The 13063-nt window shown below is 41.0% G+C and overlaps 1 protein-coding gene across 3 annotated transcripts in view; it reads right to left on the bottom strand.

Annotated features, from left to right (window-relative positions):
* Window positions 1-13063, bottom strand: part of Slc25a12 (solute carrier family 25 member 12) — a 91830-nt gene that overhangs the window by 51552 nt on the left and 27215 nt on the right. For 2 of the 3 annotated variants that reach the window (XM_034495102.1, XM_076928895.1), the window contains exon 4: window positions 4821-4936. In XM_034495102.1, the coding sequence (XP_034350993.1) occupies window positions 4821-4936 (116 nt within the window). Of the gene's footprint in view, window positions 1-4820; window positions 4937-13063 lie in introns of those variants that run through there. The other variant, XM_076928896.1, reaches the window with a different exon arrangement.

A 13063-nucleotide genomic window follows, 5' to 3' on the forward strand; every position in this document is an offset into this window, starting at 1 on the left:
GGGTGAAGTCAGAGTGGCCCTTGTGACTATCCTTGTGTACAACTGAACAGACACAACAGTGAGACGTGTGGATGTGCTTTCCAGTGAAGGAAAAATTGGGAGGAAAGAGGAGGAAGAGCCAGGAACCCAGGAAAGAAAACAAACAGCAACAACGTAACAACAGAAAAGATCAACACCAGGAAGTGGTGGAGGAAGTCCCGACCTCAGCATGCAGATTCCCTCAGCTTCTGCCTCTACTTCCCCTCTACTTCCAGGAAGGAATTAGTGTCCTAGGTGAACTCCCCAGGCATTCTGGGATGGGGAAAGGTGTCTGTTAACCCTTTACCTACCTCCAGAAGGGATTACTGTGTGATCAGTCAAATAGAGGAGTCCTGCTGCCAAATATACATAAAGGTTCATTTCTCAGGAAAGATGAGTTCACAGTTAAAGAACATCACAGAAGCTACAAGTCCTAACAGTCTACCATCAAGTGGCTTAAAACCCAGGCGGTACTCTCTTCAACGTCATCTTCTGAGCTACTTTAGTAGCTTTGTGTATTTTACTCAAAATGGTCCTTTTTGATGCCCGAAAGCAATACAAAGCATCTTAAATTTTCTTCCTGATTTAATCAAATACCCATGTGCCTCTATTGTACACCAAATTATCATAGTCTATGGCCACTAGCCCCTCACACTATCCATGTCCATAGTTATTCTCCACAGAGAAAGGGCACGTGCAGGGTTCTTGGCATTTACACTACCCTGTCCTGACACTTGGAATAATAACTGTTGTTATGGCTTCCCCTTGGAGGAGAGTCCACTTTAAAGGCATGTGTGGAATGCATTTTTTTTTCTTGCTGTACCCTGTACATCCTGGACAACACAGTACCATATCAAAAGGCATTTAAAAGGTTTGTGCAGTATGGGTGTGTCCTTGGGAAAGTGCAGTGTGACGAGTTTCCAGTCCTAAGAAACCCATTGGAGTTCAATGTGCACACGTGTTTAATAGAAATTCTAGAGCAGATAGTATGTTTTATACATGTTTATTAGTAAACAAGTAAGAGTTTCTTCTGATTATGTTTGTTTATTTTAGAATCCAATCTCTGTTAGAGCAATAAATACCTTCTTTAAAAGTTTTTAAGATAAATACAAGGCAGCATATGACAGCAGGATGCAGTGTTACCACTTGACAGGGATCAGGTTACCGCTACCTAGTTCTACCCAGCAGGATACCAGCACACAAGTGGGTAACAGTGAGACACGGCACACGGACACTGTATCCAGCACATGCAATGGTCTCCACAAGGCTCAGGCCATCTAGCAGTAACAGAGACACACGCCATTAAGTAATTACCCACAGCATGCATTAAAAGTTTATTAAAGATTATCAAGGAGAAAAATATTAACTAAAGCTTTATTTACTTATTCATTTTTAAAAAAGAATGAAACAAAGATAGAACTCCAGAATCCTTTCCTGAGCTCTCATTCTGAAATGTTACAAGGCCTTGATGTAAGTCCTCTCTGCAGAATGGAGGCCAGTCTGACAACAGCAACAACACCACCCTGTCTGGCACTCGAGTCAAGGTTTGATGCTGTTATGCATATAAAGAGTTGTGATGATGCTACAGCTTAAATATACAGCTTAATGTGCATCAAAAGCACATCTAAAACAAGAGGAGGATGAGAACAGGATGAACAAACACACAGATAACACCAACACTGCTGAGTTCAAAGACCACACCAACGGCAATGTGCCTGGGTCTCCACTCTGTTGCAGTTTGCATCCAATATGGCTCCTTACTTTCCCTTGTGTGCACAAGAGAAAACTGTACCTTAAAGAGCTCCAACTAAGAAATGCAAGCGTGCAAAGAATTTAACTCTATAGTGAATATCAAATTTCTTTTTCATAAACATGTGTCTATAAATATATAAGAGCAATTCATTTTATTAAACTAATACAAACTGACCTAACGTCACAGACCCACAAATCCTATAAAAAAAAAAAAAAAATACACATCAAGTTGATAATTTTCTTACACAGAAAAGCTGAAGTCTTGGGATAGTCTTATTACATGGTATTTGCTGGACATAACAATTTTGATGCTTGTTTTCTCAAAGACATAAGTCAGATACTCTCTTCTTTATTATCACTGCTTTCAGATTGGTTGAGAAAGCTGGCCTAAGGTGGGGCTGGATCTCAGTGGCAGAAAGCTTACCTAGAATTTATGAGACCCTGGGTTCAACTCCCAGAATCACAAAAAAAAAAAAAAAAAAAAAAAAAAAAGAAAGAAAGAGAGAGAGAGAGAGGAAGGAAGGAAGGAAGGAAGGAAGGAAGGAAGGAAGGAAGAAAAAGAGAAATATTATCTAAAAGTAGACCCCTCAAAACTAGGGATAGAGGACAGGAAGAGGAAATGACCAAAGTCCTTACAAAATGAGATGGAGGGAGGAAGAAAGGAGAAATGGAGGGGGAGGGAGGAGAACCAGAACTCACAGGGCAAAGACCTCAGAACTTCTAGTTATTCTACAATAAGAGTATCTGTACATAATGGACAGAAAAAAGAAAGCAAGTCTCTGAGGCAGGGGGTTCATATGACCCTCAGATTATGGTAGGTGTTATTAAAAACTCAGACTATTTTTCCATTCTGACCATATTTCTTAAAATCCTAACTCACAAATCATAAGTTAAGGGAAAAACAAAAGAGCCCAAAATAATAAGGTTAGGACATAATATCCATGAGCTTTTATCTTCATGAAGTAAGGTGTGTGCCAGCCGCTCAGCTGCTTCCTATGTTCATATTAATCTCCTAATCAATAGTGACAGGAATCTGTTGATGGTCTGTTAAATGAAGTGTCTTCGGTGACATTTAAAGAGACACATACACAAATCGGGGAAAGCAATCAAACAGAGGGGACAGAACGCTAAGGTGGGAGACAAAATAAATTAGAATTTGATTTTGAGAAACCCAATTTTTTGTTTGTTTTTTTTGTTTTGTTTTGTTTTGGTTTTGTTTTTTTTGAGACAGGGTTTCTCTGTATAGCCTTGGCTATCTAGTCCTGAAACTGAAGACCAGGCAGACATTGAATTCACAGAGATCCACCTGCCTCTGCCTCCCCATTGTTAGGGTTAAAGGTGTGTGCCACCACCACCTGGCTGACAAACCTGATTCTTGATGTGCACATGATAGAAGGACAGGGACACTGTCATATCCCTAAAATTCTTCTGTCCAGTTCCCCAACATCACTGTGCTGGAAGAGAGCTGTGTGCACACGTGTGCTACCTACTGCAAGGACAACGCTCAGCACTGTCACTCACTGGGAGTTGATACTGGATAACTCAGTGTTAGAGACCCTGTGCTTTCTTTTCTCTATAGCTCTGGGTGTTTGTGCACAAAGTCAAAATGGCCAGAGCTTGCTGCAAAGCAGGGAGGATGCCCAGCTATATGCTGAAATGTAAAGACCTCTGCAGAGTACTTTTAGGGGAAAATGTTCTTCACAGAGGAGGGTTGAGCCAATGGAGAGGGCAGGGTAGGGGGGTATACCAAAGTAGACAATGTGCCCACCAAATCACAGGTAAGATGCGACTGGTCCTTCTGACAAACCCATACTTTATCTGTTCTGACAATTATGGTGACATTGCTTCCTTTATGGTTTTTATTTTGTTTTTTTAGGACAAGGTTTCTGTATGTAGCCCTGGCTGTTCTAGATCTAGACTAGGCTGGCCTCAAACTCACAGAGACTCACCTGCCTCTGCCTCCCAGTACTGTGAGCCACCATGCCTTTTATGTGTAAATAAATGACACTTCTATTATAATTAACACATCAGAGGGGATAAACAGTGTTGTAACTTAGGGAAAGCCTGAATTTCAAGGTTTTCTTTACAAATATTTGTGGCAATTCACTCCATAAAAGAGGATCAATTTCACTCATGGAGGATGGAAAGTTCTGGAAAAGTGAACATCCCAAACCTGGCTGAACTGAACACTTGAAAATTACAAAGATGGAAATTTTTATCTTATTTGTTTTTATCCATAATAAAAATGCTTTCAAGTATTAAAAGAAAATGAAGGGGCAGAAGGGGCTCTAAATCTTTGGAAAACACTACATTGTTTTTTTTTTTTTTTTTAATTGAAAAGCTGCTGAAGAGAAGATTAAGCCACACTTTTCATTAAGATAAAGTACTTTCTACAAATGATCATCCTTAAAGATGAATGGTAGCTGAAGAAAAAAGAAAAGAAAGGAAAGAAAACTTGTAGTTTGTATACTTGGGAGACAACATTCCTACAGAAGAATTTAAATCAGTTTCTGCATCCACCTTGCAGACAATTCTGCTCACTAGGCTTTGTTTCCTAACACCAAGGCTCTCAAATGGAGGAGGCTCCATCCTCCCTGAGCTTCCCTGTGGATGGAAAATGGCAGCGTAGCAATATTCCCAAGATGCCATGGGGAAGCTCCAAACTCCCTATTCAAAGCTAAAGTAAAACAAAGCCCTTTAAGAATGAAAGGGCAAGGATGCTGTTTGTACTTTTGGTTCATGTGGACCACAATGAAAAGTGCTCACTCCACTCTTTTAGCAAGTCCAAGTGAGAGTGTTTGAATGGGCTGGAGCAACATCATTTATAAATTCATCCCCCTAACAACATCATTCATAAATTCACCCCCTAACATGCTGAAGACCATGACACCACTTTTACTTTTATAAACCGTTTTTGGAAATTCCTACTTCGCTCACTGAGTAGACCCTAAACAAACAACATACACTTAGTAACTGTATCTGGGAGTGAAGAACTGGACCAGCATTGGGAACTTTACTTAATATTTATAATCTTTTTTGTTTCCCCTTACCAAATGTCACCTCTCCATTTCCACTCTTGTCAAACAGTTGGAAAGCTACTATGAACATGGAATCTGGAGCACACAGAACAGATTCAAATGCCAAAAACTCTTGATAGGAGATCAACCTGGAATGAAATATAAAATGTTACTGGGGCTGGAGGGATGGTGGCTCAGATATTAACAGCATGCATTGATCTCACAGGGGGGACCCAGATTCGGTTCTCAGTACCCACGTCAATCACTCAATTACCTGTAGATCCAATGTACACGTACACACGTGTACACACACACACATAAACTAAACTTTTTAAAATTACAGGCTAGTGGACAATAGGAAAATACTGGATGTTTTTATGAGGCAGAGTTAGAGTTTAATAAAGATATTTTAATATAAGCTAAAGCATGAGGGTTAGAGAAAGAGGCCCCCAGGCAAAAGTAACATACACCAGAGAGCATGGACGTGTGCTTCTCACAGAAGTCACAATTTGTACACTGGGTCCCGGCTCCTCCAGGGAGAGTCGTCAATGCTAGGCATTTACTATGTGTCACTGTGTGAACTGCAGCTCAGGGTGAACAGGCAACAGATGAAGGGCAGGTGTATTTGGGGAAAGGAGGGAATAGTACATTTTTGTAAGCCCTTAACAAAGTAATAAGCATGAGCATTAGTCAATAGCTCCTAACATCAGGAGCAGGCCAAAAATAAGCCTGCATTTAATCAATAGTCTCTCGACCCCAGACTGCTGACATTTTAATCTGGATAATCTTTTATTATTGGGCCTTCTATGATTTGTAGCAATAGTTAGCTGTATCCCTGGGTCTGAGCAGGAGATGTCGATTTTGTCTCTCAGTTGTGAGCAATGATAACGTCTTTAGATATTGTCAAAGATGTTCCAGAAAACAAAATTACCCTCACTGAGAACCAATGATTTAGAACTAATCATCGATTTGGAGAGAATGTAATGCACCGCACAGAGGACCATGCTAACTGCGGCCACAGAAATACAGCCTATAGGAAACTGCAAGACCGCACAGAGGTCCGAGAAAATAAAATTTAGAAAAGATGCTCTCTCAGCCTCAGGTCCATCTCGCTTGAAACTCCTGCACCATAAGAGTGTGGTACAGGAAGAAGTGATGGACAAGCTGAAGTCCATGAGAAGGAAGGTGAGGCAGAGGTCTCTGTAAACTACCTGTGCAGCCCTGAAGGCTGAAGGACCAGAAACAAGAAATGCTGGAAGCGGGGATGCTGGTACAAATTGCATTGTATGCGACTGTTGGTAATTCAACTCGATGGATCTGTAACTTCACCACCAGATCACCAGGGAATCCCAAGAGACTGCCCTGCTTACAACTGAAACAGTCCCCATTGACCCTCTGCCTCACACTGTGGTATTTTACTTCATATAAATGTGTGTGTGAGTGTACATATATGTATATTTTCTCATATATATATATATATATATATATATATATATATACACATATATAAAGTGATTTCAAAATGGATGTGGTGGCACATACTTATAAATTCAACACTGGGAAGACGATGAGGTAAATTAGGAGTTCAAGGCCAGCTTCTCCTACACAGTAAATTCAAGGTTAACGTAGACTACATGAGATGACAGGGACTGGGAATCTTTTAAAAATTTTTTTTAAAAAGTATTTGGACATAAACTATGACATCTGAATCTTTTGGCAAAATAAGCCAAATGACAGAAATTTAAATGAAATAAATTCAATAACTACCTTGATAATTACCAAAAGGGTTGAGAACAAAAAAATCACTACATTATTCTATTGCATGTTTGAAAAGACAATAATATGTTTTTAAGGACCCCTCAAAAGGTGGAATCTCACATTGCTGATTTTTCAGGACTTACTGAACCCTAAGATATATATTTAGTGAGCTTTGAAATTAACCAGTAGTCAAAGTAACAGCAGGGTAATGTCCTCACAGAGCACGCATATGTCACCTGAGTCAGAAATCATAGCAATCTTGCCCAGGAGATTTCATGTTTCTGGTATTTGGAATTTGTTTGTCTCTTTGTTTGTTTGTTTGGTTGGTTGGTTTTGGTTTTTCCTGTCTTTTATTTTGGAGAGGGTCTCATGTAGCCCAGGCTGGCCTCAAAGCCTCCATAGAGGATAATGCTGAACTGACCTTCCTGCTCCCACCTCCTGAGAGCTGGAATGACAGGCTTGTGCACCTATGCGGCCTGCAAATCACCAAACCACCACCTTAGGTCTTGCAAAAAGCTTGCCAAAGATGGTGTGACTTTAAAGGAAGTAGGGTACAGTATCAAGGACTGAGGATGGCCCTGGACAAGTGTCTTAGCCTCTGAGCTTCATGATACGTAAAACATTTAACATTTAAGTCTCAAGCTTGTTTTGAGAAACCTGTGATCTAAAATATATGAGAAAGCAACCAGTACAACGCATGGCATAAACAGGTACTATTGCGGTTTAGCTGTAACCATTGCCACTGCTACAAACCCTTTAAGGCACCATCAGATACAGGTCTGCAGAAACGGGTAGGGCCCAAGGCTCAGGGGTGAACCCTTAGGTTCTATACCTGGGATTTGGGACCCACCCACCACATTGCTGCATCTTCCTGTGTCCTTCCCTGCAAACCATGATGCCATTAACAGATCTCACTGGATACCTAGGAGCGTGGAGCCAACAGGACACACTAGCCCTCAATGCACAGCAGCTTTTGTGGCCCATTACATTCCTTGATGTCCATTAGCAAGAGAAAGTCAGGCATGGGACAGCTCACCAGGTCCCTGAATGTTGCCAGATGTGACCCCCCCATTCCTGGCTAAGGTCCATCTGACTCACCTATTATTTTTTGTTTGTTTGGTTTGTTTTACATCATTTTTTATTTGGCTCTTTCTGCTATTCTTGATGTTTTGATTGTGAGCCTAGCCTTTAATCACTGAACCGTCCCCTCAGCTCTCTCTGCTATTCTTAATGGATGATCATCCAAGTGGCAGCATGACAAAATTATCCTTTTAAAGTCACACTGTTAAGCTGGGCAGTGGTGCCACACGCCTTTAATCCCAGCACTTGGGAGGCAGAGGCAGATGGATTTCTAAGTTTGAGGCCAGCCTGGTCTACAGAGTGAGTTCCAGGACAGCCAGGGCTACACAGAGAAACCCGGTCTCAAAAAAAAAAAAAAAAAAAGGCACATTGTTATAAACATTAACAAATCTATTTTTCCCCCAAACTGAAAGGACAAAAAGATATTCACAGAAAAAGTCCCACAGTAATTAACACTTATACTGAATAATACATATCAGGCAATTAAAAGGAGGTTAATTTCTTAGGAAAAACACCATATTAAAAATTAAAAATAAGGCCAGGGGTACTGGCACACACATTTAATCCAAGCACTTAGGAGATAGAAGCCGGTGGACCTCAGAGACTTTGAGGCCTGAACCACATAGTGACTTCCAGGACAGCCAGGGGCATAGTGATGATCCCTGTTCCCAAAAGAAAAGATGAAACTTAAAGATCTGGCTGGGCATAGAGGAGCATGCCTGTATCCCCAAAACTAGGGAGATAGAAGCAGAAGGGTTAGAGTTCAAAGTTACAAAGGAGTTCGGGGCCATCCTAGACTACAGTTTCTAAAAGCAAAACAAACCAAACTAATTTTAAAAGTAGTGTATTTATGTTCACGAGCATAAATGATCTCCAGAAATATGTCTCCTAACATGGACTCACCCGTTCTCAACAGCTATGACTGGCAACAGCCTCTAACCAATGCTATGAATCCTTCCAGCCTTCTCCCATCATTCTTTAAAATGTAGCCAGAGGGCTTCTTAAACTCTCCACAAAATGAAAACTTTTGCAATTTAACTCACTTAACAGATAGCTCGTGCTTAAGGTGTATAACCCAATGACAGTTTTGGCACAGATGTTTCACCATCACCACGCTCTCCAATAGAACACTATTTTTCCCTTAAAAAGGGACTCTAAAACCTGCAGTCATCCCGTTTTCTCCGTCCCCTGACTTTCAGTTCCCTTTTATTCTCCAGTCCGTGGGGACCACTTACCTCTATGTCTCTAAATAGTTACCTGCCATGAACACGACTTTCTGTATTTTCCTATCTGACTGCAATTACACACTCCTCCCCTAACCTCCCCATGCCCATCCACACGCTGTCACATACAGTACCACATGTGGTACCACAATCGTTGCCACATACCAATAAGAATCACAAAACTCAGTCTTTCTGTGCCTGGTTAATACAAAGGAATCTTTCTAAATGCAGATCTAATCAAGTTGGTTCCCTTCTTAAAACACTGTAACTATTCACTGGTCATCTTTCAGGAAGAGGAGTAGATGCCTGTTTAGTCTCAAGTGGCCTGGTTTAGACCACACTTTATAGGGACCTACAATCTAAAGGACTAGACCTAAGGCTTGATGTGGCTTGTAGCCCTACAGATCTGAGCCTGTATACCTCCCCTGTCCTCTCTTCCACTCACTCAACAACGGGAATAATTCCTGTTCCTTCCACTCAGGGCCATCACTCAGCAGCACACTCTCCTTGGAATGATCTCCCCACCACCATCTCTGGCTTTTGCCTATTCAGTCTGCCCCACACCACACAGCCCAGCTCCAATACCATGTCCTCAGTAGAGACATCCCAGGGCCCAGTTACTCATCACACACTCTTGCACTGTAGCACACTGTACCTTTACAGGGCCTTGTACACAATTCTTATTTAAACAGTAATGCAATTCAATTTTAAAAGTCTAACTAGATCATCTTTTATCCAAAAGAGCCTATCATGGAGCACAGGCTTGATTCAGATAAGAACCCATAATATTCTTGCACCAACTCAGTTTAGAATATGACCATGGAGAGACAAATTTCCTGACGAAGTATTAGGAAAATGGCTTGACATTTCACACTTGTTTTTATGCCTCCATTCACTAAAACATACACTCAGAGTTGTGTTTAATAATAACATGAAAACTCAGGCTGGAGAAATGGCTCAGTGTTTGAGAGTCCTGGCTGTTCTTCCAGGGACCTGGGTTCAATTCCCGGCACCCACATAGCAGTTCACATGTGTCTGTAACTTTAGTTCTAGAGGATCTGACATCCTCACACAGACATACATGAAGGCGAAACACCAATGCACATGAAATAAAAATAAATTTTAAAAATTGAAAAAATTGGGGCTGGAGAGATGGCTCAGTGGTTAAGAGCACTGACTGCTCTTCCAGAGGTCCTGAGTTCAATTCCCAGCAACCACATGGTGGCTCACAACCATCTGTAATGAGATCTGATGGCCTCTTCTGACAGCAACAGTATACCCATATACATAAAATAAATAAAACTTTAAAAAATTGAAAAAATAGTAACAACATGAAAGCTCATGGATATGCAAAATAATGATGTATCTCATGTCTTTAGTCTCTAGAAAAAACTTCAAAACAGTGACAATGGAACCCTTGCACTAACTCAGTGTTCCTCAACCTGTGGGTCTCTTCCCCTTTGGAGGCAATCGACCCTTCAGAGGGATCGCATATCAGATAACCTTCATGTCAGATACTTACAATTCATAACAGTAGCAAAATTACAGTTATGAAGTAGCAACAAAAATAATTTTATGGTTGGAGGTCACCACAACATGAGGAACTGTATTAAAGAGACAGCATCGGAGAAGGCTGAGGACCGCTGAGCTAACTGAAATGCTAGTTTATGCTAAAGAACCTTTGGTGAAATTAAGTCTTTGAGGGTCTCATGAGTTCTTGGAGGAACAAACACCATCAAAACTGTTTATCAGGTCACTTTGCTACCAAAAAGTACAGGGGAGCTAAGAAAGCATGAGTCACCATGCAGTTGCCGGGAATTGAACTCTGGAAGAGCAGACAGTGCTCTAAACTGCTGAGCCATCTCTCCAGCCCCAGAAAGTGTAGTCACCATTAAACATATTTTAAGAACATAAAAACAGATGGAGTTGCAAGATACCAGGACTAACCATCCATCCCTCAAAAGCAAGCAGCTGGGTGAGGTATAGCTAAGCATTTGTGAGACCCTGGACTCCATATCCAGCTCCGAGGAGAGAGAGATGGAGAGGGGGAGAGAGAGAGTCAGTATGTGGGGTTGAGCTGAATAAAACAAAGGTTGCCCATGAATGGGGTTGCTTGGTCTGACATGGAACCAAGGAGATAGAGGCAGAGGCAGGGGTACCAGAAGCAAAGCACTCACTAGTACATATTTTTTAAATGCCTGAAATTCTATAGTGAAAAATGACTAGCATTATTTCTGCTGACTATAAAAACAATTCTAACCATTAAAACCAATAGGTGAGCTGAATATATATATGAAAAAAACTTGTAACGATTTGATTTTTTTAAGTCTCCAGAATTCAGCATCAAAAACACAAGCAAGCTTGAAGTATAGAATAAGTCACTTTGAGACATAATTTGTGTTCAGTAACAAAACGTTCTCTTTTTTATGAGAGATAATCAAAGGTAGGCTCCCTAGCCAGCGAGGCTGCTGTCTCAGAATCTGAATATGCCCCACAGATGTGTTTTCTGTGGCGAAGAATGAATTTCTAGGAATTCTGATTGACTAATATACTTACTTGGTGACAACATTAGGAAATCCTAAGATTTCATACAAATATTCAGTTTTCTGATTTCCCTTGACAAATTGTGAGTTTGGCCAACAGGCATTTTGTGGTCCCGGGTGACACTTGGTAGCTCTTGGTGCCAAGCAGAAACTTGCCTCCAAAAAGACAGCTGTAGACCTTGGCTGTGTCCATCTCAGGACACTGGGGACTCACAGAGGTTTATGTAGCAAGCAGCCCCTGTTAAAATGCAAACCCTATAAAACCCACTAAACGGATGCATTTTGCCGATCAGTATACCATCCACCACACTGCTGAGCACTGGAGCCGGTGAGCAGAGCTACAGCCGTTTACTTTCCTATGAATCCATCAGCAGGAGAAAATCAAGCACGAGAGAGCTCACCAGATCTCCGAACTTTGCAGGACACGTACCCCGTCCCAGGCCAAGGTCCACCTGATCAACCTAGTTTTTAAATTATTTTATGGGGTGCCGGGGAGCAAATCAAACTCCTGATTCTCCTGCTTCCATCTCCTAGGTGCTGGGAGTTTTTATTTGAAATGTGTATTTTATAACAAATGTTGTGACTGTGTAGTAGATGTTTCCACTGTGCCCTTCATCAGAATGGAACTAACATATGCTGAAGTGTTTGTTACTTTTGTAATTTTCTACAAATTTTTGTAAAGTAGTCAAATTTTCTACCAAAACAAATGGGTCTTTGACATCCATGGTACATAAAATAAGAGAGAGAGAGAGAGAGAGAGAGAGAGAGAGAGAGAGAGAGAGAGAAAACACTCATGAAGAGTCAGATAAAAAAAAAAAAAAAGACTGAGTCTTCAAAGTAGAGCAGATAGAACTTCCAGAGAAATTCTGACTAGACTAAATATAGACACCACCATCCTGGAAGTTACAGTTTCAAAGAAGCAACTGTCTAAATATTTTAGATCAGATCACATGATAATAGCCTCTGTGATCTGCATTTAATGCATAAAATCATTTTGCTTTTCATTACAAAACTAGAACCCCAAAGTTTAAGCCACAATCTCATAAATAACACTTGGCTGACGGCTGACTTTTAGACAGCCCATCGGGCTATTTATACCACACGACACTGCTTCTGCATGACTCCACCAAGCGCCTTACCTCACCGTAGACAGGAGATGGCAAGAAAGAGTAATTCACAGGCTAGAAAACGTGTGTGTGTGTGTGTGTGTGTGTGTGTGTGTGTGTGTGTGTACTGTTTTCTTTTGTACTCACAAAGTGAGTATAAATTTCCAAAAGCAAAATAATAGCAGTTACAAAAGACTTATATGAAAAAAAAAATGGTGTCTTAGTTAGGGTTTTACAGCTGTGAACAGACACCATTACCAAGGCAACTCTTTTATAAAGACAACATTTAACTGGAGCTGGCTTGCAGGTTTAGAGATTCAGTCTATTATTATCAAGACAGGAGTATGGCAGCATCCAGGCAGCCATGGTGCAGGAGGAGCTGAGAGTTCTACATCTTCATCTGAAGGCTGGTAGCAGAATACTGACCTCCAGGCAGCTAGGATGAAGGTTTTTAAAGCCCACGCTCACAGTGACACACCTACTCCAACAAGGCCACACCTCCTAAAAGTGCCACTCCCAGGGCCATCACAAACCATCACAAATGGATAGTATAAAAGCAGGTCTCA

The sequence above is a fragment of the Arvicanthis niloticus genome, chromosome 2 (genome assembly GCF_011762505.2).
Source record: "Arvicanthis niloticus isolate mArvNil1 chromosome 2, mArvNil1.pat.X, whole genome shotgun sequence".
In the NCBI taxonomy this organism is placed as follows: domain Eukaryota; kingdom Metazoa; phylum Chordata; class Mammalia; order Rodentia; family Muridae; genus Arvicanthis; species Arvicanthis niloticus.